At 42.0% G+C, this 27,461-nt stretch overlaps 1 protein-coding gene and 1 long non-coding RNA gene across 2 annotated transcripts in view; one reads left to right on the top strand and one right to left on the bottom strand.

Annotated features, from left to right (window-relative positions):
* Positions 1-10,160: 10,160 nt before the first annotated feature.
* Positions 10,161-15,507, bottom strand: LOC142202670 (uncharacterized). The gene is made up of 2 exons (XR_012716088.1): positions 15,295-15,507; positions 10,161-11,072 (listed from the first exon to the last, which is right to left on the bottom strand). It is a non-coding gene; the product is annotated as an uncharacterized LOC142202670 (long non-coding RNA).
* The window catches only part of NCAPH (non-SMC condensin I complex subunit H), a 35,937-nt gene continuing 23,454 nt past the window's right edge, over positions 14,979-27,461 (top strand). Inside the window, exons 1-5 of the mRNA XM_075272914.1 lie at positions 14,979-15,051; positions 18,263-18,359; positions 23,451-23,694; positions 26,272-26,362; positions 27,309-27,401. Coding sequence (XP_075129015.1) covers positions 23,459-23,694; positions 26,272-26,362; positions 27,309-27,401 — 420 coding nt within the window. The 5' untranslated portion in view covers positions 14,979-15,051; positions 18,263-18,359; positions 23,451-23,458. The remainder of the gene's footprint in view (positions 15,052-18,262; positions 18,360-23,450; positions 23,695-26,271; positions 26,363-27,308; positions 27,402-27,461) is intronic.

Here is a 27,461-nt window from a genome sequence, read left to right as displayed (position 1 = left end):
GGGGGCAACCTGGAAAGGGGACATGATATTGTGGTAGGGGGCAACCTGAAAAGGGGACATGATATTGTGGTAGGGGGCAACCTGGAAAGGGGACATGATAATGTGACAGGGGGCAACCTGAAAAGGGGACATGATATTGTGGTAGGGGGCAACCTGAAAAGGGGACATGATATTGTGGTAGGGGGCAACCTGAAAAGGGGACATGATATTGTGGTAGGGGGCAACCCGGAAAGGGGACATGATATTGTGGTAGGGGGCAACCTGAAAAGGGGACATGATATTGTGGTAGGGGGCAACCTGAAAAGGGGACATGATATTGTGGTAGGGGGCAACCTGAAAAGGGGACATGATATTGTGGTAGGGGGCAACCCGGAAAGGGGACATGATACTGTGGTAGGGGGCAACCTGGAAAGGGGACATGATATTGTGGTAGGGGGCAACCTGGAAAGGGGACATGATATTGTGGTAGGGGGCAACCTGAAAAGGAGACATGATACTGTGGTAGGGGGCAACCTGGAAAGGGGACATGATATTGTGATAGGGGGCAACCTGAAAAGGGGACATGATATTGTGGTAGGGGGCAACCTGAAAAGGGGACATGATATTGTGATAGGGGGCAACCTGAAAAGGGGACATGATATTGTGGTAGGGGGCAACCTGAAAAGGGGACATGATATTGTGGTAGGGGGCAACCTGAAAAGGGGACATGATACTGTGGTAGGGGGCAACCTGAAAAGGGGACATGATACTGTGGTAGGGGGCAACCTGAAAAGGGGACATGATATTGTGATAGGGGGCAACCTGAAAAGGGGACATGATATTGTGGTAGGGGGCAACCTGAAAAGGGGACATGATATTGTGGTAGGGGGCAACCTGAAAAGGGGACATGATACTGTGGTAGGGGGCAACCTGAAAAGGGGACATGATATTGTGGTAGGGGGCAACCTGGAAAGGGGACATGATATTGTGATAGGGGGCAACCTGGAAAGGGGACATGATATTGTGGTAGGGGGCAACCTGAAAAGGGGACATGATATTGTGGTAGGGGGCAACCTGGAAAGGGGACATGATATTGTGGTAGGGGGCAACCTGGAAAGGGGACATGATACTGTGGTAGGGGGCAACCTGAAAAGGGGTCATTATACAGGGAGGAAATGTGGAAGGGGGACATTATACGGGGGAGAAGGCAACCTTGAAAGGGAACATTATACTGTGGGAGGACAACCTGGAAAAAGGACATTATGATGTGGGAGACACCGAGCGGAATTATAGAGTAGTCATTAAATTGACATCAATTTGGTAACAAATCAGTAAAATGTCCTCTTACCTAACGATGTTGTGAAAGCCGTCACAACATCAGGTACAGCATATATTAAACCCAAATGGTGGTGGCTGCAACTTCTCCCTAAACGCTAACATGATAGCGTGATCAGCAACAGGTAATAGACCAAAGAGACAGACGTCCACGATGGTGAGTAGGGATTGGCTGAAGTGCGCTCAGGAATAAACTGATAATCCCAAAAACCGCTATTTCTCCAAATTTATTGTTTAAAAGCACAACTCGTTTCAGGCCGAGCCCTTTCTCAAGTGCAACGCTAAAACAGGTTTGCGTCCTTTAGCAATGTGTTCACAACAATAGCATACTGTGGCCTTACACCATTCCCTTGTGGCCGCTATACAGTAAGCAGGTGTAAGCAGCCATTTTCTTGTGGCCCGGGCATACGCAGTCGGCTCTGCCCGAGGCCTAGAAGATTGAAACCCAGGACGGTAGAAAACACAGGGAGAGGACGTTTCAGAAGAAGATGGAGGCGGCTCTGGAGAGTTCTCTCGCAGCAGTGGGGACACCCCTAGTGCTGTTTGAGCGATGGGGACCGCCCCCAGTGCTGCAAGAGAACTCATTTGCATACCGACGAAAACTGGGATTACTATTGAACGGCGGCGTGGAGAAGACATCTAAAGGTAGAAAGCCGACTGCGCTGAATTCAGCGCGCTGTCGGCTTTCACAATATGTGCCCCAGGTGAAGAGCTATCGGTGCCGGTACCGTAGCTCTTCACCGTCAGAAGGGTGTTCCTGACAGTTTTCCTCCAGGGTGCTGGCAGCATGGTACAGAGGAGGGGACACTATTGCACATTTTTTACAAGTGTGCTGAGGTAAAGGACTTCGAGGTTTGGGGTAGACCCAACCATCCGCTCCACATTCACTCCTATTTTGGATCCATAAGGTGGGCGATATCCATGGCATGGACGATCTTACTGTGCGTCTCTGTTACAGGCATGAATCCTTCATTGCCACCAGGATGTCGTGTCTTTTTCCAGGGTTTGCAGGATTACAGAGACCTCGTGAGTGGAATTGGAATTCAGGAACGCTGCTTGCGATGGTGGTGTTGCTGGAACTTCTGGTCCTTTCCTTCCTCCCACCCCCTTTTTTATTTAATAAATTCATTTTGTTCTCTCTCCCCTCCTTGCGCTCTATTCCTTGTACTCCTCTCTTTGTTCTAACCCCCCTCTCCTATTCTCTCCCTCTGTGTGTGCATATGCTTCTTTCTCTATGAGCTTATCAATTGTGTTGTCTTCCACCTGAGTGTGCTGATTGTTTCTGTATTTTATACAGTTTGTTTGCTGGCTACTATTTGTATGTTTATTTCTATTTTTGACATAAATAAAGAATTTATAAAAAAAATAAAGTAAAGAAAAGCTCCAAGCATCATTGCTTTGTATACAAACCTTAGTATAGTTATCTCATTGCTGCATTTGTTTCGGTACTATTCCGTTATCGGGCCAGCAGCAGCGCAGTTCAGCAGCAGCTTTCGGGACAGCAGTTCAGCAGCGGGAATTACAATGACATCCGAGGACTGCTGGCCCGATGCTTGTGCCCAGTAACCAGTACATCGATGACCCCCCTCCCCCATCCTTCTCCTCCTGCCAGTGCTGCCCCCCAGCTCTCCTTACATCTTCCCCGTACCCTCTCCCCGCCACACGACTAGGCCTCACCTCAGCGCTAGTACCGAGACCGAAAGGAAAGACACCGGGGCTCAATCCAGGCCCTGACAAGAAACACGCCGACTATAGGAACGGTGAGCTACAGCGAGCCGGAGGGACAAACTTTCTGCAGCGTCCGGCGGCTATCTAGTAGCATTCATTGCTCAAGATTTACGGTGAGGCCTATTACAGGGAGAGGGTACGGGGCAGATGTAAGAAGAGCTGGGGGGCAGCACTGGAAGGAAGAGGAGGATGAGGGCATCGATCGATGTACTGCCTACTACACACAAGCACGGCCTCTATCATCGGGCCAGCATCGGCTTAGTCATGTGGCGGGGAGAGGGTACGGGGTAGATGTAAGGAGAGCTGGGGGGCAGCACTGGAAGGAGGAGGAGATGGAGGGGGGGTCATTGATGTACTGGCTACTGGGCACAAGCATCGGGCCAGCAGTCCTCGGATGTCATTGTAATTCCCGCTGCTGAACTGAACTGCTGTCCCGAAAGCTGGTGCTGAAATGCGCTGCTGCTGGCCCGATAACGGAATAGTACCTTTGTTTCTATAGTGTTTGTAATAACACAACAATGTATGTTTTGTTATGTATATAATTCTGATACATTTTGCATTTACTTTATACAAAGGGAATATGGTTAGAATATAGGAGACATTTCTTGTGAACATAAAAATACCTTTATATTTATTGCTACTGTACATAAGCTGGAGAATCTTGCGATCAGACATGATTTTGTGATCACTCTGTGCAGGGACGGACACAGACAGCTGAGACCCCCTGTGTAAGAGTGGTTATAGGCCTCGTTTGTCAATAGTTGAACATAAAGAGCCTGTGTGGTGGCGGCTCAGTGGTTAGGGGACATACTAAAAAGAATGAAGAAAAAGAATAAAGAAAAAGAATGAACATTATTACAAATGGGGAAAGATGTAAAATAAAGATTATCTGGGCTTTCTAGGTTTAAAAGAACTGGAATGAACAGGATATGTCTGTATTCTATAGTGGAATGAACATATATTCCATAGAAACAGATGTATAACACTTTTCCTGTGCTAGATACAGCAGGAATGAACAGGATATATCTGTAGTGTATAGTGGAATGAGCGTATATTCCATAGAAACAGATGTATAACACTTTTCCTGTGCTAGATACAGCAGGAATGAACAGGACATATCTGTAGTCTATAGTGGAATGAACAAATATTCCATAGAAACAGATGTATAACACTTTTCCTGTGCTAGATACAGCAGGAATGAACAGGATATATCTGTAGTGTATAGTGGAATGAGCATTTATTCCATAGAAAGAGATGTATAACACTTTTCCTGTGCTAGATACACCAGGAATGAACAGGATATATCTGTATTCTCTGCTGGAATGAACATATATTCCATAGAAACAGATGTATAACACTTTTCCTGTGCTAGATACAGCAGGAATGAACAGGATATATCTGTAGTCTATAGTGGAATGAGAATATATTCCATAGAAATAGATTTATTATACTTTTTCTGTGCTAGATACTCCAGGAATGAACAGGATATATCTGAATTTTTTTTCAATATGGCCAGATAGACCCCAGGTGAAAACAAATACATCCACTCCCCACTGTGCTTCCAGTACTGACTCCTAGAGTCTGCCGCTGTGGTCTTCATCATTTCCTGGTCTGGGACCTGGCATGTTACACAGCAGTTCTACTCAGGCAGTCATTGGCAGAGGTTGGACACCACTACAACTGTTTTAAGACATGCCCAGTCCTAAGTTCCCCTTTAGATTATGTTCTCACTTGGGAACGTTTCAGTGAAAGGCGGTCCTCTCATTATAAACAGCCAAAAATAATGATCATTATTTGTGGTCGTCCATATAAAAACATAAATAACAAAAAATCATGCCATAATTTTGAAAATAGGGGAAAAATCCTCTATAGCCACATGTGGCTATAGATATATACAGATATATCCTATTCATTCCTACTCTATTTAGCACAGAAAAAGTATTATACATCTGTTTCTATGGAATATACGCTCATTCCGCTATAGACAACAGATATATCCTGTTTGTTCCAGGTGAATCTAGCACAAAAGAAGTATAATACATCTGTTTCCATGGAATATAATTTAATTCCACTATAGACTACAGATATATCCTGTTCATTCCTTGTCTATTTACCACATGAAAAATATTATATAAATCAGTTTCTATGGAATATATGTTCATTCCACTATAGACTACAGATATATCCTGTTCATTCCTGGTGTATCTAGCACAGGAAAAGTGTTATACATCTGTTTCTATGGAATATATGTTCATTCAAGCAGAGACTACAGATATATCCTGTTCATTCCTGGTGTATCTAGCACAGGAAAAGTGTTATACATCTGTTTCTATGGAATATTTGTTCATTCCAGCAGAGACTACAGATATATCCTGTTCATTCCTGGTGTATCTAGCACAGGAAAAGTGTTATACATCTGTTTCTATGGAATATTTGTTCATTCCAGCAGAGACTACAGATATATCCTGTTCATTCCTGGTGTATCTAGCACAGGAAAAGTGTTATACATCTGTTTCTATGGAATATATGTTCATTCCACTATACACTACAGATATATCCTGTTCATTCCTAGTGTATCTAGCACAGGAAAAGTGTTATACATTTGTTTCTATGGAATATATGTTCATTCCACTATACACTACATATATATCCTGTTCATTCCTGGTGTATCTAGCACAGGAAAAGTGTTATACGTCTGTTTCTATGGAATATTTGTTCATTCCACTATAGACTACAGATATATCCTGTTCATTCCTGGTGTATCTAGCACAGGAAAAGTATTATACATCTGTTTCTATGGAATATATGTTCATTCCACTATAGACTACAGATATATCCTGTTCATTCCTGGTGTATCTAGCACAGGAAAACTGTTATACATCTGTTTCTATGGAATATATGTTCATTCCACTATAGGCTACAGATATATCCTATTCATTCCTACTCTATTTAGCACAGGAAAAGTGTTATACATCTGTTTCTATGGAATATATGTTCATTTCACTATACACTACAGATATATCCTTTTCATTCCTGGTGTATCTAGCACAGGAAAAGTGTTATACATCTGTTTCTATGGAATATATGTTCATTCCAGCAGAGAATACAGATATATCCTGTTCATTCCTGGTGTATCTGGCACAGGAAAAGTGTTATACATCTGTTTCTATGGAATATATGTTCATTCCAGCAGAGACTACAGATATATCCTGTTCATTCCTGGTGTATCTAGCACTGGAAAAGTGTTATACGTCTGTTTCTATGGAATATATGTTCATTCCACTATACACTACAGATATATCCTGTTTATTCCTGGTGTATCTAGCACAGGAAAAGTGTTATACATCTGTTTCTATGGAATATATGTTCATTCCAGCAGAGACTACAGATATATCCTGTTCATTCCTGGTGTATCTAGCACTGGAAAAGTGTTATACGTCTGTTTCTATGGAATATATGCTCATTTCACTATACACTACAGATATATCCTGTTCATTCCTGGTGTATCTAGCACAGGAAAAGTGTTATACATCTGTTTCTATGGAATATATGTTCATTCCACTATACACTACAGATATATCCTGTTCATTCCTAGTGTATCTAGCACAGGAAAAGTGTTATACATCTGTTTCTATGGAATATATGTTCATTTCACTATACACTACAGATATATCCTTTTCATTCCTGGTGTATCTAGCACAGGAAAAGTGTTATACATCTGTTTCTATGGAATATATGTTTATTTCAGCAGAGACTACAGATATATCCTGTTCATTCCTGCTGTATCTAGCACAGGAAAAGTGTTATACATCTGTTTCTATGGAATATATGTTCATTCCACTATACACTACAGATATATCCTGTTCATTCCTGGTGTATCTAGCACAGGAAAAGTATTATACATCTGTTTCTATGGAATATATGCTCATTCCACTATACACTACAGATATATCCTGTTCATTCCTGCTGTATCTAGCACAGGAAAAGTGTTATACATCTGTTTCTATGGAATATATGTTCATTCCACTATAGACTACAGATATAACCTGTTCATTCCTGGTGTATCTAGCAGAGGAAAAGTGTTATACATCTCTTTCTATGGAATATATGTTCATTCCACTATACACTACATATATATCCTGTTCATTCCTGGTGTATCTAGCACAGGAAAAGTGTTATACGTCTGTTTCTATGGAATATTTGTTCATTCCACTATAGACTACAGATATATCCTGTTCATTCCTGGTGTATCTAGCACAGGAAAAGTGTTATACATCTGTTTCTATGGAATATATGTTCATTTCACTATACACTACAGATATATCCTTTTCATTCCTGGTGTATCTAGCACAGGAAAAGTGTTACACATCTGTTTCTATGGAATATATGTTCATTTCACTATACACTACAGATATATCCTTTTCATTCCTGGTGTATCTAGCACAGGAAAAGTGTTACACATCTGTTTCTATGGAATATATGTTCATTCCACTATACACTACAGATATATCCTGTTTATTCCTGGTGTATCTAGCACAGGAAAAGTGTTATACATCTGTTTCTATGGAATATATGTTCATTCCAGCAGAGACTACAGATATATCCTGTTCATTCCTGGTGTATCTAGCACTGGAAAAGTGTTATACGTCTGTTTCTATGGAATATATGCTCATTTCACTATACACTACAGATATATCCTGTTCATTCCTGGTGTATCTAGCACAGGAAAAGTGTTATACATCTGTTTCTATGGAATATTTGTTCATTCCAGCAGAGACTACAGATATATCCTGTTCATTCCTGGTGTATCTAGCACAGGAAAAGTGTTATACATCTGTTTCTATGGAATATATGTTCATTCCACTATACACTACAGATATATCCTGTTCATTCCTAGTGTATCTAGCACAGGAAAAGTGTTATACATCTGTTTCTATGGAATATATGTTCATTTCACTATACACTACAGATATATCCTTTTCATTCCTGGTGTATCTAGCACAGGAAAAGTGTTATACATCTGTTTCTATGGAATATATGTTTATTTCAGCAGAGACTACAGATATATCCTGTTCATTCCTGCTGTATCTAGCACAGGAAAAGTGTTATACATCTGTTTCTATGGAATATATGTTCATTCCACTATACACTACAGATATATCCTGTTCATTCCTGGTGTATCTAGCACAGGAAAAGTATTATACATCTGTTTCTATGGAATATATGCTCATTCCACTATACACTACAGATATATCCTGTTCATTCCTGCTGTATCTAGCACAGGAAAAGTGTTATACATCTGTTTCTATGGAATATATGTTCATTCCACTATAGACTACAGATATAACCTGTTCATTCCTGGTGTATCTAGCAGAGGAAAAGTGTTATACATCTCTTTCTATGGAATATATGTTCATTCCACTATACACTACATATATATCCTGTTCATTCCTGGTGTATCTAGCACAGGAAAAGTGTTATACGTCTGTTTCTATGGAATATTTGTTCATTCCACTATAGACTACAGATATATCCTGTTCATTCCTGGTGTATCTAGCACAGGAAAAGTGTTATACATCTGTTTCTATGGAATATATGTTCATTTCACTATACACTACAGATATATCCTTTTCATTCCTGGTGTATCTAGCACAGGAAAAGTGTTACACATCTGTTTCTATGGAATATATGTTCATTTCACTATACACTACAAATATATCCTTTTCATTCCTGGTGTATCTAGCACAGGAAAAGTGTTATACATCTGTTTCTATGGAATATATGTTTATTTCAGCAGAGACTACAGATATATCCTGTTCATTCCTGGTGTATCTAGCACAGGAAAAGTGTTATACATCTGTTTCTATGGAATATATGTTCATTCCACTATACACTACAGATATATCCTGTTCATTCCTAGTGTATCTAGCACAGGAAAAGTGTTATACATCTGTTTCTATGGAATATATGTTCATTTCACTATACACTACAGATATATCCTTTTCATTCCTGGTGTATCTAGCACAGGAAAAGTGTTATACATCTGTTTCTATGGAATATATGTTTATTTCAGCAGAGACTACAGATATATCCTGTTCATTCCTGCTGTATCTAGCACAGGAAAAGTGTTATACATCTGTTTCTATGGAATATATGTTCATTCCACTATACACTACAGATATATCCTGTTCATTCCTGGTGTATCTAGCACAGGAAAAGTATTATACATCTGTTTCTATGGAATATATGCTCATTCCACTATACACTACAGATATATCCTGTTCATTCCTGCTGTATCTAGCACAGGAAAAGTGTTATACATCTGTTTCTATGGAATATATGTTCATTCCACTATAGACTACAGATATAACCTGTTCATTCCTGGTGTATCTAGCAGAGGAAAAGTGTTATACATCTCTTTCTATGGAATATATGTTCATTCCACTATACACTACATATATATCCTGTTCATTCCTGGTGTATCTAGCACAGGAAAAGTGTTATACGTCTGTTTCTATGGAATATTTGTTCATTCCACTATAGACTACAGATATATCCTGTTCATTCCTGGTGTATCTAGCACAGGAAAAGTGTTATACATCTGTTTCTATGGAATATATGTTCATTTCACTATACACTACAGATATATCCTTTTCATTCCTGGTGTATCTAGCACAGGAAAAGTGTTACACATCTGTTTCTATGGAATATATGTTCATTTCACTATACACTACAAATATATCCTTTTCATTCCTGGTGTATCTAGCACAGGAAAAGTGTTATACATCTGTTTCTATGGAATATATGTTTATTTCAGCAGAGACTACAGATATATCCTGTTCATTCCTGGTGTATCTAGCACAGGAAAAGTATTATACATCTGTTTCTATGGAATATATGTTCATTCCACTATACACTACATATATATCCTGTTCATTCCTGGTGTATCTAGCACAGGAAAAGTGTTATACATCTGTTTCTATGGAATATATGTTCATTGCAGCAGAGACTACTGTCAAGGCTGGTCCTCAAGTCAGACCAATAGGTATATTGGATGGATTCCAAATTACGTCACACTCCGGAGCGTCAGTGATGCAATGACACAGAAACAAGTTGAATCTGGGCTAAAGCATACTTTATTGAACAAATCATCTCTTCTTATACCCAAAGAAGTGGGTGTACATACAGGGTGTATTATAGAGTAATCATTAACTTGGTAGGCGTATATGGGTGTGTCATTGAGTAATCATTACCCGTTAGGATTCAGCAATTTCTATACATGAGTATTACAAGAATATCCCATCCCTAATCATGAATATTCTAACTGTTCTGACATCTGATGATGAGGTTAACTCAGTGCGCATTACGTAGTGTATGTTTTAGTCACCTTACCGCGTGGCATAACAAAGTCTATTTTAATAACCATCTTATCACTTTATTCCAGCCACTTTATTACTCTGTTTATTATGGGGTGCGGCATTATGTCTGCAAATATTCTGATTAATATGGAATATGTGTCAAGCTGACCTGGAGATGCATGTTACAATCTTAAGTTATTGACAGAATGTATACACATATAGGGAATATATATGAACGTATTGATTTCCCTATCAATCCCTCCTTTTGAGAACAGATATGAGACCTCCCTCATCCACAAGTACTTCAATAGCAAGAAGCTATTGTCGGGCCTTCCCGAATTCCCTGAAGGTATGGGAAGGATCATATCTTATTCTCACTTATAGCATTTCACATTTAATCATCATTGCAGGGCTTTGATTCCAAACACATAGTTGTATCAGTCAATCTATGACAAAGTCCTTGATTGCAGGAAATTCAGAAGTATCCACAGGTAACAAGTATTGCCGCTACGACTGTCACCGGCACCACGAAAAGGCTTGACATTAGGCAACTCCATTTTCCCAAACCAGATTTGCAGCCAGTGAAGGGCTTGTTGATACCAGAGTTTTCAGCCATCTCTTCAGACAGGGATGTAAGACCCTCTAGCGCTCTAGTGACACTTCCATCAGGGGCTGTATTATTCAGGATAAAAGTACAACCATTAATGTCAATAATTTTGCAAACCCCTCCTTTTTCTACTAATAACTTCTCTAAAACTACTCTATTCCTCCCTGTTACCAAAGAAATTAGACCAAATTGTTCAGCTATTTCCTCTATAAATCTAGGCTGATTTGTAAAAAAAAAAAAAAATCATTTATAAGCCGTATGGTCATCACAGTGTCATTTTGGGTTATCAGCCCGTCGGTCATCTCCCCTTTTTGGAGTGAAGTTACCAGAATCATCAGAAACAAAATCATTATTTTGCTACAGGGCTTTATAGTGGCTTGTGTGAATCCAAGTGGCCTTCCCCTCAAGTGGCGGTAGTAAGGAGGACTTGGAAAGGACCATCAAACCTGGAATAGAATCATAAGCTTGTTTATGCACAAGTGAGAGTCTCTTTTGGAGGCTCTGGACATAACTGATGAAATTGTCACAGTGTATAGGCCTAGACTAGTGTCTGTGGGAAATACAAGCCTAGCCTTGATGCTGACCTGAATAAAACCTTTAATAGGAGACAATTTATTTATTTATTTTTCCTTTTCCCATTGGCGTGTACCCTATAGGAAATAAACCCAATGGCAAGCACTCTGTGCAGGATTTCCCTAATTTCTCACTTGCTTTCTGACTTTTTAAGCTTTAGGGTATCATTCAGTCTCTCCACTTTTTCCCTAGTTTGTGGATGAAAAGATGTATGAAATGCTTGTGTGACTCCCAACATTTGCATAACATTTTGCATTACCTCTCCTGTAAAACGGATACCTCTGTCAAATTTTATGGCTTCAGATCCACACCTACAGAAAACCTCCAATATCAGTTTCTTTGCAGGGGCTCTTGCAATGGCTTTTGGCATTGGTGGCTGGACGCCTTCCCCTGCGAAAAGATCAACACACACAAACACATACTCATACGTGCCTACCTTAGGTAGTTGTATGAAGTCAATCTGCAGTCATTGAAATGGGTAGAGGGTTTTTGGTGCATGTATCTGGGGCACCTTAACTATACTACCCGGATTGTGTTGTATACATGTGTGTAAATCTGTTGGCAACCACTGGAAACCCAGGTGTGAAACATTGCTTATCCACCAAAACACAAATAGCATTCTTAGACAGGTGGGTTGTACCGTGAACAGCTACAAGGACCTTGGCAGGCATACCCGCAATCCCACCTTCCACAGACCTTCATTGTCCTGAGCTCCAGCCTTTGACCAGACCTTCCATCTCTTCCCCGGTGTTTTCCAAGTTAGAGCCTGTAAAGGTACTTAAGTCCATCTGGTTACACTCAGTACTCACCATGATCAGCGGAGGTGTTCCTGGGGTGTCCTTTCACCTTGGTTTCCTTGCTGCTTTTGTTTGCACCTTGTCTCTGCCTCATTGGTGGCTTTGTGCGTGTCTTTACCTTTTCTTACAGCTATTTCTTTTAGAAGCATCAGGGCTTCCATCAACTGTTTAATGAGACTTCCCATGTTTAATAGGGGTACCTGCTGTTGTAATGAAATCTCTTGCCCTCCATATGGGACCATAGTCATGGGCAACTCTAAAATCATACCTGAAGTCAGTGTATATGTTGTACTGTTTACCTTCTAACCCTTTAAGCAATTCAATGAGCGCCATCAGCTCCATCTCCTGTGCAGACATATGAGGAGGGAGTGGTTCTGCTTTTACTACCTCATGTTGTGTGATCTCTGTATACCCAGTGTAGAACCGTCCATCTTCACCAATGTTTCTTGAGCCATCTACAAAAAAAAACTCAACATCTGAATTAATGAGAGGTACATTAAAAACATGTGAAAAACCTAACTTTCCCTGAGCCACAGGCTATAAAATCAACAAATGAATTTCCTTGTCCCATTTCCCCCTTTTTGAATCCACTGCACCAATAGGAACTAGAGCAGCTGGATTCAAAATAATGTACTATATCCCTTTAAGGTTACAAGATGTTTGTAGGCTTTATTGCACCAGAAGGAATTAATTCTGTGCTATATTTCCCTATTGCTGGAGGTTACTCCACTATAAGGGACTTTGCTCCTAGCTTTACCACCAGAGAAACTGGCAGATGCCCAATATCATTATCAGGGACTTTGACCACAGTGAGTCAGGTGGGGCTGTATACACTATGCATCTGTATACCCTGTACTGTAGCAGTATATCTACTCTTAATAAATTAACAGGTGACATATCACTGACTATAGTCTATCAATCTGGTCATACATATATGAGCAGTTACAATTTGTGGTACATTGATACAGGATCCTATTGTGAGTTCTAGTTCCCCCTAACTTTCCCTTTATGTGGGGACCTACAGTGACGCTTGGTATGTTCACTATCTCCTCATAGTTATAATACTCAAGACACCTACATGATTTCCTGGCTGGGTTGTATTCCAGGAATTGTAGATTCTCCCATTTTCTCTATTGTGTCCATAACTGATTGCATTATAGATTCATCATTTTTTCCCTTTAAGATGGACTCTAGATCTGTCCATGTAAATGTTGTTCAGACCCCATAATCTGTCTATAGAAGCCCCTTTACAAATCAAATGAGTCTGGGACATTCTTGAGTAGCACCCTTTTATCTTTTAGACCCCATGGCTTATAATGAGATAATAGTCATTGGTGCTTATTGAAATCTAAAGGGTGAATGATGTTATCCCCCTATAGCCTGAAGATAGGAAGGGTGATTATCCTCTTCCTCTTCCAATGTAACAAAACTTTCCTCTTGCTCTATCGCAGAGGTACTAGGTTCAGGTTCATATGCCCTAGTCTAGATGCAAACATCATGATATAGTCCTTTTCCTTTGTGTGATCGTGGTTCCTCCCTCCCCCAACCCTTTTGGCAAAAACATTATTTACACCAATCATGGTTTTGCTGTCCATACACACAAGTCCATCCTCCTGGTCCTGTTGCCACAGGAGACATGAGATGGGGTTGAGATGGTGGAGGAACTTTACATTTACTATTTTTCTCATATATTAAACCTTTCAAAGTCTTTTTCACAATCCAACTACTTTCTTGTTTCATATCTTTCATTACCTCAAACCAAACTTCCTTTTCTGACCAACTTATTGTCATTAACCCATTAATCAGCACTGAGGCTGATTGCCAGATCACTACTGGATCACTTCACATTTCTAGAACTTGCAATAACTTAATAACTTACTTGAATCTTTCTTTCATAACAACTTTGCATGTACACATAACACTATCTCACAAGCATCACAAGCCTTAACCCCTTCAGGTTCCTGCTGGCTAGGTACATTTCCCATGTTTGCACTTTCCTCTATGCCCATCTCTGGTTGACATATAAACCTCTGTGTCTCTCAGTACTGTATACCACTACTGTACTCCATAAGATGCCACAGATACTGTACCCTCCTGATCTAACTCCCACTCCAGGCATTTTCTCCCACCCAGTAGCTCACAAAGTGCTTGCTGGGCCCGAGAACAGTTCAGCGACCCCTTTGGCCAAATCGTGACTTCCTAAATTTCAGTCACCTTCCAGTCGCTGATCACCGCCAGGGGAGCTAGATACGGTACAGATATCAGGCTACTTTTTCCATAACAATAGATTCTATATATCAACCAGAGGGTGAAGCAAACTAATGCTAAACAAAACAAGAACAACCTAAACCCTTTCAAATTCTCCTGAAATCATGTGAGATAGCGTTGTGCATACTACAAGACAAACAATGACAAACATAAGACAAACATATGACAAGACTTATGCTCTGGCTAGGGGCGTCCCCCTTTGGTTACCGGACAGAATTACAGAGGATCTATCAGTCATTTCATGTACTTTGTACCCCATATCTCTAATTGTCCCTAAGAGGAGGTATCTGGCATGCAGGATCACCCATCAGGGGCGCTCCTCCCTGATCCACCGGACACGCCAGTCTGATCCCGGGAAGAGTTAGTCTTTACGGCAGACCCCAACAGACCATTCCATACCCTCCAGGTATTAGGTAGACTCATACATTCACACAGCCGTCACACATTAGACATAACAAAACAGTAATACATAGAGCTATCCAATCCAATATACCATTAAGTATCAAGAATGATATTCTACGGTTCTTTGCCAAATAATATGGGCTGGGAGTACAAAAGACAGACTATAGCATACCTTCAGATCCGGTCCCAGAGTTAGAAGACCCCCAGAAACACAGAGATATTGTAAGTAAGAAGCAATGGTTCTTACCTCACCGGTGATTGTCTGTGTGTCCTTTGATCCTTAACTCTGTTATTGCCGGGTCTCAAGATATTGAGGTCTTTTGCCTTTGCCAGCCCCACGTTGGGCGCCATTTACTGTCAAGGCTGGTCCTCAAGTCAGACCAATAGGTATATTGGATGGATTCCAAATTACGTCACACTCCGGAGCGTCAGTGATGCAATGACACAGAAACAAGTTGAATCTGGGCTAAAGCATACTTTATTGAACAAATCATCTCTTCTTATACCCAAAGAAGTGGGTGTACATACAGGGTGTATTATAGAGTAATCATTAACTTGGTAGGCGTATATGGGTGTGTCATTGAGTAATCATTACCCGTTAGGATTCAGCAATTTCTATACATGAGTATTACAAGAATATCCCATCCCTAATCATGAATATTCTAACTGTTCTGACATCTGATGATGAGGTTAACTCAGTGCGCATTACGTAGTGTATGTTTTAGTCACCTTACCGCGTGGCATAACAAAGTCTATTTTAATAACCATCTTATCACTTTATTCCAGCCACTTTATTACTCTGTTTATTATGGGGTGCGGCATTATGTCTGCAAATATTCTGATTAATATGGAATATGTGTCAAGCTGACCTGGAGATGCATGTTACAATCTTAAGTTATTGACAGAATGTATACACATATAGGGAATATATATGAACGTATTGATTTCCCTATCACTACAGATATATCCTGTTCATTCCTGGTGTATCTAGCACAGGAAAAGTGTTATACATCTGTTTCTATGGAATATATGTTCATTCCACTATACACTACAGATATATCCTGTTCATTCCTGGTGTATCTAGCACAGGAAAACTGTTATATTTCTGTTTCTATGGAATATATGTTCATTCCACTATAGGCTACAGATATATCCTATTCATTCCTACTCTATTTAGCACAGGAAAAGTATTATACATCTGTTTCTATGGAATATATGTTCATTCCACTATACACTACAGATATATCCTGTTCATTCCTGCTGTATCTAGCACAGGAAAAGTGTTATACATCTGTTTCTATGGAATATATGTTCATTCCACTATACACTACAGATATATCCTTTTCATTCCTGGTGTATCTAGCACAGGAAAAGTATTAAACATCTGTTTCTATGGAATATATGCTCATTCCACTATAGACTACAGATATATCCTGTTCATTCCTGGTGTATCTAGCACAGGAAAAGTGTTATACATCTGTTTCTATGGAATATATGTTCATTCCACTATACACTACAGATATATCCTGTTCATTCCTGGTGTATCTAGCACAGGAAAAGTATTATACGTCTGTTTCTATGGAATATATGCTCATTCCACTATACACTACAGATATATCCTGTTCATTCCTGCTGTATCTAGCACAGGAAAAGTGTTATACATCTGTTTCTATGGAATATATGTTCATTCCACTATAGACTACAGATATATCCTGTTCATTCCTGGTGTATCTAGCACAGGAAAAGTATTATACATCTGTTTCTATGGAATATGTGTTCATTACACTATAGACTACAGATATAACCTGTTCATTCCTGGTGTATCTAGCACAGGAAAAGTGTTATACATCTGTTTCTATGGAATATATGTTCATTTCACTATACACTACAGATATATCCTTTTCATTCCTGGTGTATCTAGCACAGGAAAAGTATTATACATCTGTTTCTATGGAATATATGTTCATTCCAGCAGAGACTACATATATATCCTGTTCATTCCTGGTGTATCTAGCACAGGAAAAGTATTATACATCTGTTTCTATGGAATATATGTTCATTCCAGTAGAGACTACATATATATCCTGTTCATTCCAGTTCTTTTAAACCTAGAAAGCTCACTAAATCTTTATTTTACATCTTTCCCCATTGGTAATAATGTTCATTCTTTTTCTTTATTCTTTTTCTTCATTCTTTTTAGTATGTCCCAGTGGTTAGCACTGTTGGGTTACAGTGATTTGGTCCTGGCGAGAACAAAATCTGCATGGAGTTTGTATGTTCTCCCTCTGTTTGTGTGGGTTCTCTCTGGGTACTCCAGTTTCCTCCCTCATGCTAAAAATGTACTGAGAGGCAAAATTTTTCCCCTGTACAAACAACGGACCCTTGTGGGTGTTGGGAATGCGCACTTGTATGTTTGCCACTAACTCCCCTACTTGACAATGTTCTCCGTGCATTGAGTCTATATGAGAAAAACACATTTCCAAATGATTGTCATAACCATCAACCATGATGTCCATTAGCCTAGATATACCTACAGTCTAATGGACAGTAGAAAGTTGTTACGGCAACTCCTGGCCGCCTCTGAAGGACCCGGGGTGAGGTGTTACTTTTCTTTTACTTGCGTCTTCTGGGACACAAAGCAACATTGCAGTGTGTGGGTGCCACAAGGGGGCCATTCTACTGTGTAAGGAGCACAAACTGATACTTCTGCTATCTAGGGGCCACAAGGGGGACATCATATCAGGTGGGGGGTCACTAGACGGCTTGGTATTCAATTTGGGGACACAAAGGGATTGTGTGGGGGGTCAAAGGGGCATGGTCTAGGTCACAAAGGGATTGTGTGGGGGTCAAAGGGGGCAAGGTCTAGGTTAAAGGCATGGCACCTCATGTAAATTTTAACCTGTGTGTGCCACATACTTTTTCCTTCCTTCTGTAGTGACACAGTTTATCGCCATAAAAATGCAATGGAATGCAAGTAAAAAAAAATCCATCTAAAACCTAAGTGTGAACTTATTCAAGTGGTTGTATCTGGCAGGAAGTTTAGAACATGAAGCTCTACAGAAACATATACAATTATACACACACAGTTATTAATAATAAAAAGAATGGCAACAGGGCAAATGTTCCATAAACAAAAATGGCGCACAATGACTCTAGCCCCGCCCACACGGTCACCTTTTGCTTTACGCGTTCGTCGCTCTGATCTCTTCACACAGTCGGCCGCCTCGAGCCGTTATCCCTGTGACGTCATCACGTTAATGGAAGGCGCGGAATTTTGAAGGCGCAGCAGGACGGAAGCCGGGAGGCCGAGCGGTATGTCGTGTATTCTTATGTATAGTATAAACCTTAGCGGCGCTGCTTGCTGTGATACCGGACATTGTGCTGGCTGGGAGTAGTAGTCCGCCCTTGGGACAGGCACAGCTTTGGGTATAACCCGCAGGCTGCACTGTATACTCGGTGTTCGTTCCGTATACACGGGTATATACAGCCGTGGTCTCCAACTACCCAGCTGTTCTGAGACTGCAGTTCCCATCATGCTCCTACAGTCTGTGGCCCTATGAGCATGACGGGGGTTGTAGTTTTGTGACAGCCGGAGATCTCTGACACTGTCCTTCTATATCAGCTCCTGGTCCTGCTTCTTATCAGGGAACTGGAGGAATCCGAGGATCCAGATGTGGCCAGTGTGTCCTGAATCTCTATGGGAGAGCTCTCCCGGGGTTGTTTGAGTGACTCCCAACAGCCACAGTGTCTGTATCCAGATAGTGAGCCTGTCACCGAAACAGCGTATCAACCCAATGTCGCTGGTAGATCATTTAGGATCAAAAGTGTCTCCCCTTTTCCCAGGGCCTCTGCTCTTGAGAGATCGCTGGTTTTGTTGATCTGCAGTTGCGCCATTTGGAACAATGAGGAGGTTACTACTTACCTCTTCATTGGTGTAATGACCACAACTGCAATATCACAGCAACGGAGGCACCGACTCTCAAAGGGATGTGTTGGGCTCTGATCATAGACTCCCTTTAAAGGGGTGTAATGTTTGGACCCCAGTTAGTAGTGGGATGGGGTAGCTGCTGGTACTGGTTTACTGAAGGGGCTCTCAAGTCAAGTCTCAAATCAAGGACAGTGACTTGAGAGCCCCTTCAGTAACCTAATGTAATCCCTCTGCCAAATGTTGGGGGTTTGTGATGTTGAGGCGATGTTCATATTGGCGCAGAGGAATCTTCTTTCCATAGGTTTCAGTGTAAAAAAATGGCGGATACCGTTATAGTCTATGGTGTCCGTGGATAACAGACGGGCTCTTTGTCGTTTGGTGTTTGATTTGTAGGCAGCATGTTATAGAGCAAGAGCACCTGCATTTTGTGAGCATTATAGGGGTTGTCCTGGTACAGGTAAAAATGGGCGAAAAGTTAATTTTTTTAAATCAGCTGGGGGCAGTGGAAAAAAAAAATTCTTCTCCTTTCCATGGTGCTCTGGTACCTCTCAGCGCGGTCTGGTCCTCTTGGTCTGTTGTTATCTTTCATCGGAAATCCCTGTCACACGTGACCATTGAGGCCAATCAGCAGACGAATCAGGGCGTGTGATGTCACTACCTGTGACATCCTGGGTCTGTTCCTGAGCCCGCTGTTTGGCTTCGGCGAAAGCGATCCGGGATGTCACAGCCAGTGAGCAGTTTCACTTTCAGAAGACGCCAGAGTGGAAGAACCAGACAGAAAGATTATGAATAATAATCTGTTTTCCCTTAGCCCAAACAGCAGCACAACTGGGTATTCCTGCCCATATGAGCTGTTAGGACAGGTGGAATTTTTTATTACCTATCCGCTTTTGACCCCTATAAGAGGCCGGAAGACCTGCTCCTCCCTTGTGTTAGTAACAAGTATGATCTACAGAGAAATTCATAAAGGTGACACACACATATACATCACATGTTGTACAATAGCACCTCTTAGGGAGGGAGCCTTGTGCTGCTGTTTGGGCTAAGGGAAAACAGATTATCATTCATAATCTTTCTTTCCCCCTACGCCCAACAGCAGCACAACTGGGGATTTAGCAAGTATTATTTCCCCTAGGGTGGGCCATCTTGGCAAGCTGATGCCAAAACAGAGTGTCCAAAGGCAGTTGACTCTGTCGTACGCCAGTCCAGCCTGTAGTGCTTGGCAAAAGTCAGCTGTGAGCTCCATGAAGCCGCGGCACATATCTGCTCTAAGGAAAGACACCCTGTCGCTGCCCATGATGTTGCTACTGCACGGGTGGCATGGACATGGATAAATTCTGGAACAGGAAGCCCCTGAGTCCGTAGGGAACAACTGATGGCTTCCCTGATCCATCTAGACAGGGTGGTCTTTGATGCTTTAGAGCCTCTGTTGTGGCCCACCACATTGACCAGAAGATTCTCTGATCTTCGGATTGGTGCTGTACAGTCTAGGTAAGTACGTAAAGTCCTTATCAGATCCAACGTGTGCAACCTCTTCTCCTGCTCGGAAGCGGGAGTGGGAAAGAAAGCCAGCAAAACAGTTACCTGGTTAGTATTTTGACGGGTTGGTACCTTTGGCAAGAATCCTGGGACGAACCTCATCTGAACTCTGTCTGGAAAGAAGGTAGTTAAAGGTTCGGCGGCCGATAAGGCCTTTAACTCGCCACTCTCTTGGTGGAAGTTATTGCCAACAGGAAAGCCACTTTGTATGATAGGTACTTCCAGTCCACTTGAAGTAAAGGTTCGAAAGGGGGGGAGCAGAGGCCTTGTAGAACCGCAGCCAGGTCCCAGCTGGGGACAGGGGGATGCACCTGGGGGCGGAGCCTGGCAGCCCCCCTTAGGAACTGCTTGACTAGAGGATCTAGTGCTAGACGTGTCTCCAGGAGAGCAGATTGAGCTTATACTTGGACTTTCAGGGTAGCTGCTGCTAACCCTCTCTCTAGGCCATTCTGTAGGAACTCCAGAACTGAGTTTCTATCCGGATCGCGTTGTTTTCTCGCACACCAATCCTGCAATATGCAGGCGATCCTACTGTATCTCTGATTGGTTGCCTCTGCTCTCGAGTGGGCTAGGGTACTTAGCACTCCCTGGGACAATCCTCTGTCTGCGCGTATGGCGCGGTTAACCTCCAGGCAGTGAGGTTGAATTTGTCTAGGCCCAGGCACGGCCGACTGTTCAGTGACACCAGGTTCCTGACTGATGGAAGCCTCCAGTAGTTCCCCCGACTCTTAAGGATAAGGTCGGTGAACCATGCCCTTTTTGGCCAGAACGGCATGATCACTATTGCCGAAGCCTGGTCCTGCCTGAGTTTCGCCAGTACCTTTGGGATCATTGGAATGGGAGGAAAAATGTATGCCAGCTTGAACCTCCATGGTATTGACAGGGCATCCACCGCCAAAGGGTTGTCTTCCCGGTACAGGGAGCAAAACCTTTCTACTTTGGCGTTGTATCGGGTGGCCATCAGAACCACCTCGGGGATACCCCATATTGTGGTAAGGTAGTGGAAGATGTCCTGATGTAAGGACCATTCGCCTGTCCTGTCCCACAGGACAGAAAAAAACACAAGGGAGGTGCAGGTCTTCCGGCCTCTTATAGGGGTCAAAAGCTGTTGGGTAATTAAAAATTCCACCTGTCCTAACAGCTCATAGGGGCTGGAATACCCCAGTTGTGCTGCTGTTGGGTGTAGGGGGAATAAATAATAATAATAAAAAAAGCTTCTCCCGACTTTCCCATTCATGTCAATGGGAGACACGAGCCTTATAACTTGTCTTCGGGTGCTGTCTGCCTTGCAATCCCGATTGAAATGAGCATGAGGCAATAAAAAAAAAAAAAGGTAACCCCTCGTTCACATTAGCGTTTGGATTCTGTCCGGAGGAGTCTGCATGGGGACCCCCCAGCCCCCCCCCCCCCGAACGGAATACCAAAAGCGCACAGACCCCATAGACTATAATGGGGTCTGTGTACTTGCTGCCAGATCTCCGCAGGGATCGTGCGGATAGGAAAGTAGTTCACCATCTACTTTCCTGTCCACATGATTTGTGCGGGCAGCATGTGGCAAGCACACGGACCCGAACGGAATACAAAAGCAGATGTGAACCAACCCTAATGGTTTCTGGAAGCAGTTTAAAAAATCCAAAAAACTACAGTTTTTTTTTTCTCTGAATTCCATTCGTTTCAATAGGTAATAAAACTTATTTTCTTCCCAGCAGGTAAATTCACTAGAGTAGAATATGCTCCTAACTCCCACTTAAATGAGTGCAATAGTTGGGAGGCTTTTATTTTATTTTTTTTAGGTGGATTCTGCCTCAAATTCTATTCGCAAATTAAACCATGACCTTACCTTAACAGGGCCCTTAAATGGGCTGTCCATGAGTTCTTATTTGATAGATGATTTTTTTTAAATATCTATCCTCTAGATGGAATATGAATGGTAGTGAGCTGAATAGCTGGTCGGGGCAGTGTCCATACCCTGTACTATACAGTGCACAAAGCAGATCGCTCTGTACACTGCATAGTGGCCCAGCAACATTACTACAGCTTAGGGTTGGTTTGCATCTGCTTTTGTATTCCATCTGGGGAGAGTCCACATGGAGCCCCCCCCCCCCCCCCCCCCCGAACGGAATACAAACGCAATTGCGCTTTGCTGTAAAAGTACACGGACCCCATAGACTATAATGCGGTCCGTGTGTTTGCCACGCACTGCCTGCACGAATCATGTCCGCACTATCCATCAATCTGCTCCTTCTCCTCCTCTGCCATGCAGGTCAGACATCTCAACCTATCAAATCTCTTGTCACTGCACTTGTCAAAACCGAGCTGAACACACAGCTATATTTAACATGCTACTTTTTTTCCCCCTCAATACTTTGCAGCAGGTTAAATGCTGGCAATTCCATCACAGCTAACCAGCTATAAAGTAGCCCTAGGCCGGGGCCCCTACGTACTGCAAAACCACACCATTTTACAGTACCTGCAACGTGGATGAGATTCTGGCTAATCCCATCTACACATTGCAGAAACCTATTCTCAGCAGACTTGCTGCAATTTCAATAAAATGCTGCAATTTACAAAAATGCAACATGTCAGTTATACCTGCGGAAATGCTGGCGTTTTCCGTATTGGTGTAATTGGAGCAGAAAGTCTGCAGAGGAAACCTCTGGACTTTCTGTGAATAGCGCTGCGTTTCTGCTATGGTCTTTCGTGCAGTGCTTTTTACCTGCTGCTTACTACATGGGACCCCAGCCTTAAGGAGGATTCCAACCACGCACCTTTATCATCCACTGAATAGGTGATAAATGTTAGATTTGTAGAGGGATCCCCGATAGTCGCTAGTATGTGGCTGCAAAGCAGGTGCTGGACCTTCACTCTATCAATTGCTTATTGATATGAATCAGTTAAAAGTAGAAGAAATCATTGAATCAAATGTTTTTCTTCAGCAGACACCATGGACACATCAACTCCCCAGTCAGGGGGCCGCCACAAGCCAGTGTCACCAGCTGGCGTATATCTGTCTCCAGCTACCAGATCACAACCAGTCAGTGCCACAGGGACACCAACTTTACAGAACTTCACCAGTAATGATGATGAATGGGAAAGGAAGCAGAGGCGGAGGTCCAGGGTGATCGACCTGCAGCTTAGTAGTGTGGATTCCCCTGCGTCTGTCATCTCTCCTGCTCAGAGGTGAGTGTCCGATCCTTGAAAGAGTCCATGCAACTACTGAAGAAATCCTGGAATAACCAAAGGGTGGAGTCAAACTACAGTTAGTGTAGTCTGTTGTTCTCACCTGCCTTAGGATCAGAGCAACGGACTTAAACTGTGATAGAATGACTGATGCAGATCGAGCCCATCTGTCTGCATTCATTCCAGTTACTTTAAGAGAAGAAAAAGTCCCCTGCTGGTATAACTTTTTCTTCTGTTAGAAAAATAGACAAACTTGTCAGACATAAGATTCCATCAGGATTTTTACAGTACAGTGAATGCAGACAGATGGGCTCTCTCTGCACCAGTCAGAACCAGACATATTAACCAAGCCCTGCTGGTGGGTAGGTTTGGGTCGCCTGAATCAGTCAGTGCTTTTCCCTTTCCAATCGTTGCCCCTGTTGCACAGAGAGCGCTATGGAGCAATGAGGATGATGTCATTGCTCATTTGCCTTTTGACAAAAGCAGCAATATTTCAGTAATGGAGGCAGCGATTCTCAAGGGGAAAGCACAAATTAAGGTCACGTGAATCAATCTGTGTGGTTCTGGTGACAGACTTCCCTATTAGAGATGAGCGAATAGTATTAGAAACTCTAGTTTCGAACACCTCGCTCTATAGGAATGGATGGAAGCGGCCGGCGCTTAACCCCTTGATGTTGAGCCGCTTCCATTCATTCCTATGGGAGCGAGGTATTCAAAACTAGAGTTTCGAATACTATTCGCTCATCTCTGTTCCTTATCTCTCATCCAATGACTGATGAGAGCAACGGACTTCATTAATATGAGTGTGAACCCACTCATTTTAATTTTGCATGATGTTTGCTGTTGCAGACTGGTAATGTTTTCACATTTTATGTATTTTGTTAGCGTAATACTGATTATTGTAATATTGGGAATACAATGTAGTAAATATTTATTGTATTAATATTAAAATTCACTCGAATGCCTAAACTTGGAAAACAGCAGTAATCTTTGTATCGTTATGTCATTATAGGAGAAAAAACAAACAAATTTGTGTAATAACAATACCCTTAAAAGAATGTTTCCAGAAAGTTCCTTAATCTATAGCAATATACATAGCGGTCCTACTGTGAATAGTCATTATGTACTCCCACACACAAGATGAGCAAGTTTCATCATATTTTTTTATTCTTTTAGTCCGGTTTTTAGGATTAATATGTAGAGCCCTATCAGTAAGCTATGGCTAATCCTAAAAAGGAGTACCATATATAATCGAGTATAAGCTGAATTTTTAAGCACAGTTTTTGTGCTGAAAAAGCCCCCCTCGGCTTATACTTGAGTCAAGCAACCAGCTGCAATAGTAATGTATAGAATCTCCCATAAAATAGCGGGGAAAAAAAAAAGCTTTAAAAAATATAATTAAAAAATAAAAATAAAAAAAATAAAAGTTCTAAATCCCTCCTTTCCCTAGAATACATATAAAAGTAGAAAATGACTGTGACACACATACACATTAGGTATCCCTGTGTCTAACAGTGCCCGGTCTACTGAATATAGGGGATCTGCAGTGCTCCTGTTCCGTCGGGAAGGGGTTAATAGGAGCACTGCAGATACCCTATAGCCAGGCTGAATTCCAAGTGGGGGAAAAAAAAACCCAGTCCTCAAGCTCAGGGAAGGGGCAGACAGACAACCAAAACACCCCCTCCCTTTTCCCAGCAACTACTGCACCCAAAAACCATTTTAATTTTTTAAATTTTCCAGTAGCTGCTGCATTTCCCCCCCTCGGCTTATACTCAAGTCAAAAAGTTTTCCCAGTTTTTTGTGGTAAAATTAGGGGGGTCGGCTTATACTCGGGTCGGCTCATGTAAAATAAGAACCCCCACAGTGCCATAGCAGCCCCCATGCAGTATAGTGGCACCTCCATGCAGTATAATGTAACATAGTGGCCTCACTGCAGCACATAACCCCCGGGGTACACTTATGGTTGCATGTAGATCATGCTGGAGGAAGTTGCAGTGCGGTGTATCACTTTGTTGATGGCGCATTCAAAGTTTGGGTTGTCTTCTGGATTGTGTACCTTAGTTAGGGTGGGTTCACAACTGCGTCACGGTCTCCGCTTTCAGGTTTCCGTCTTCTGCCGACAGGAGACGGAAACCCAGCGGTCAATGTCCGCCTGTGAGTGTTTTGTGGTCTTCGGCGAAACCGTCCTTTTTTTTTTGTTTTTTTAACTGGACACAAAATCCTGCATGTCCGGTTAAAATAAACCGGTTTCACGGAGACCACAAAACACTCAACGGCGCTCAGGGGTGGACACTTTGCAAACCCATTCAATTGAATGGGTTTGAAAAGTGACTGCCGATTTCCGTCTCCTGTCCAGTTTCTTAGGCAGAAGACAGAAACCTGAAAGCGGAGACCGGGCGCAGGTGTGAACCCGCCCTTACTGTGTATCCCACTTAAGTCAACTTATCCCATTCTTGGTATCTCTGGTTTACATGATATTCTGTGTACTAGTTTTTGCTGTATATTTGCTTCTGATATTGATAAAATATGTATTTAGTCATACATACATACATTGCATGAGCAATCTTTGTTTGACAGATCCGACGTGAATTCGATTCTCCGACCGAACCTTACCAATTCACAGATCTCAGACCACTACTCCACCTGCATCAAGCTGTCTCAGGAGAATGTAAGTTATTTCCTTAGCACTTAAAGAGGACTTTTCATGTTCTGTAGATGCGGATTTATATACCGCTATAAAACTAGCAGTGTGCTGAATTCAGCACAGTGTCAGCTTTCCTGTTATGTGGTGGAGAGTTTGGTGCCATTATTTTTGGCACCGATATCTGCCCACTGTCAGGGGTGTACCTGACAGTCTAGGTGGGGGGGGGGGGGGGTACTTACTTACTTACAGGTTAGTATCATGGCTGGGCAGTAAGGAACGCCCCCTCTGATAGTACAGGGCTATGGACAAGTACTGCCAGGAGAGGCGTTCCTCACAGCCCAGCTAGACTGTCGGGGACGTCCTTTTGACGGTGGGCTGAGATCAATAACGGCACCAATATCTCCAGTTTCAGATCACAGAACGGGAAAGCTGACAGTGTGATGAATTCAGCGCACTGATGGCTTTCTAGCAGTATATAAAACCGCATCTGCAGGAGGACATGAGAGGTCTTCTTTTAGGGTTTTCTGGAATGTGAATATATTGATGGCCTATCTTTAGGTCTGGAGGTCTAACACCCGCTGATCAGGTGTTTGAAGAGACTGCAACCTCTTCATTGAATACTAAACATAGCACCATACATTATGTGGGGGCTGTGGTTGGTACTGCAGTTCAGCTCTGTTCACTTGAATGGGACTGAGCTGCAAACAATGTAGTGCTTTGCACGCCTGATCTGTTAGAGTCCTGGGTATTGGATTCCCTCTATTCAGACAATGACCTATCCTATGGATAGCTCATCAATATTCATCCTTAAGAAAAACCCCTCTAACATATTGTGAGTTGATAAACGTCAGCGTGCACAGTACTGAACATGGGCATACAAATTTTCCATTGTCTTTTCATGTTATATGTTGTTACATTTTACTTATTTTTGTGTTTCTATTTTTTTTTTTTTTCCTAAATTCTGCTGCAGAGAATAACAACAAAGAATGCATTTGGCCTGCACCTGATCGATTACATGGGAGACATCCTCAAGGAGAAAGGAAGTGAACTGACTAACTTCAAGGTGCACAAAAATATATGTTCTTAGTTCTGTACTAACACATGATTGTACCATTTTACACCA

The sequence above is a fragment of the Leptodactylus fuscus genome, chromosome 5 (assembly GCF_031893055.1).
Source record: "Leptodactylus fuscus isolate aLepFus1 chromosome 5, aLepFus1.hap2, whole genome shotgun sequence".
NCBI lineage: Eukaryota > Metazoa > Chordata > Amphibia > Anura > Leptodactylidae > Leptodactylus > Leptodactylus fuscus.
The sequence above is the reverse complement of the archived record's forward strand: the minus strand, read 5'-3'. Positions and strand labels throughout refer to the sequence as shown.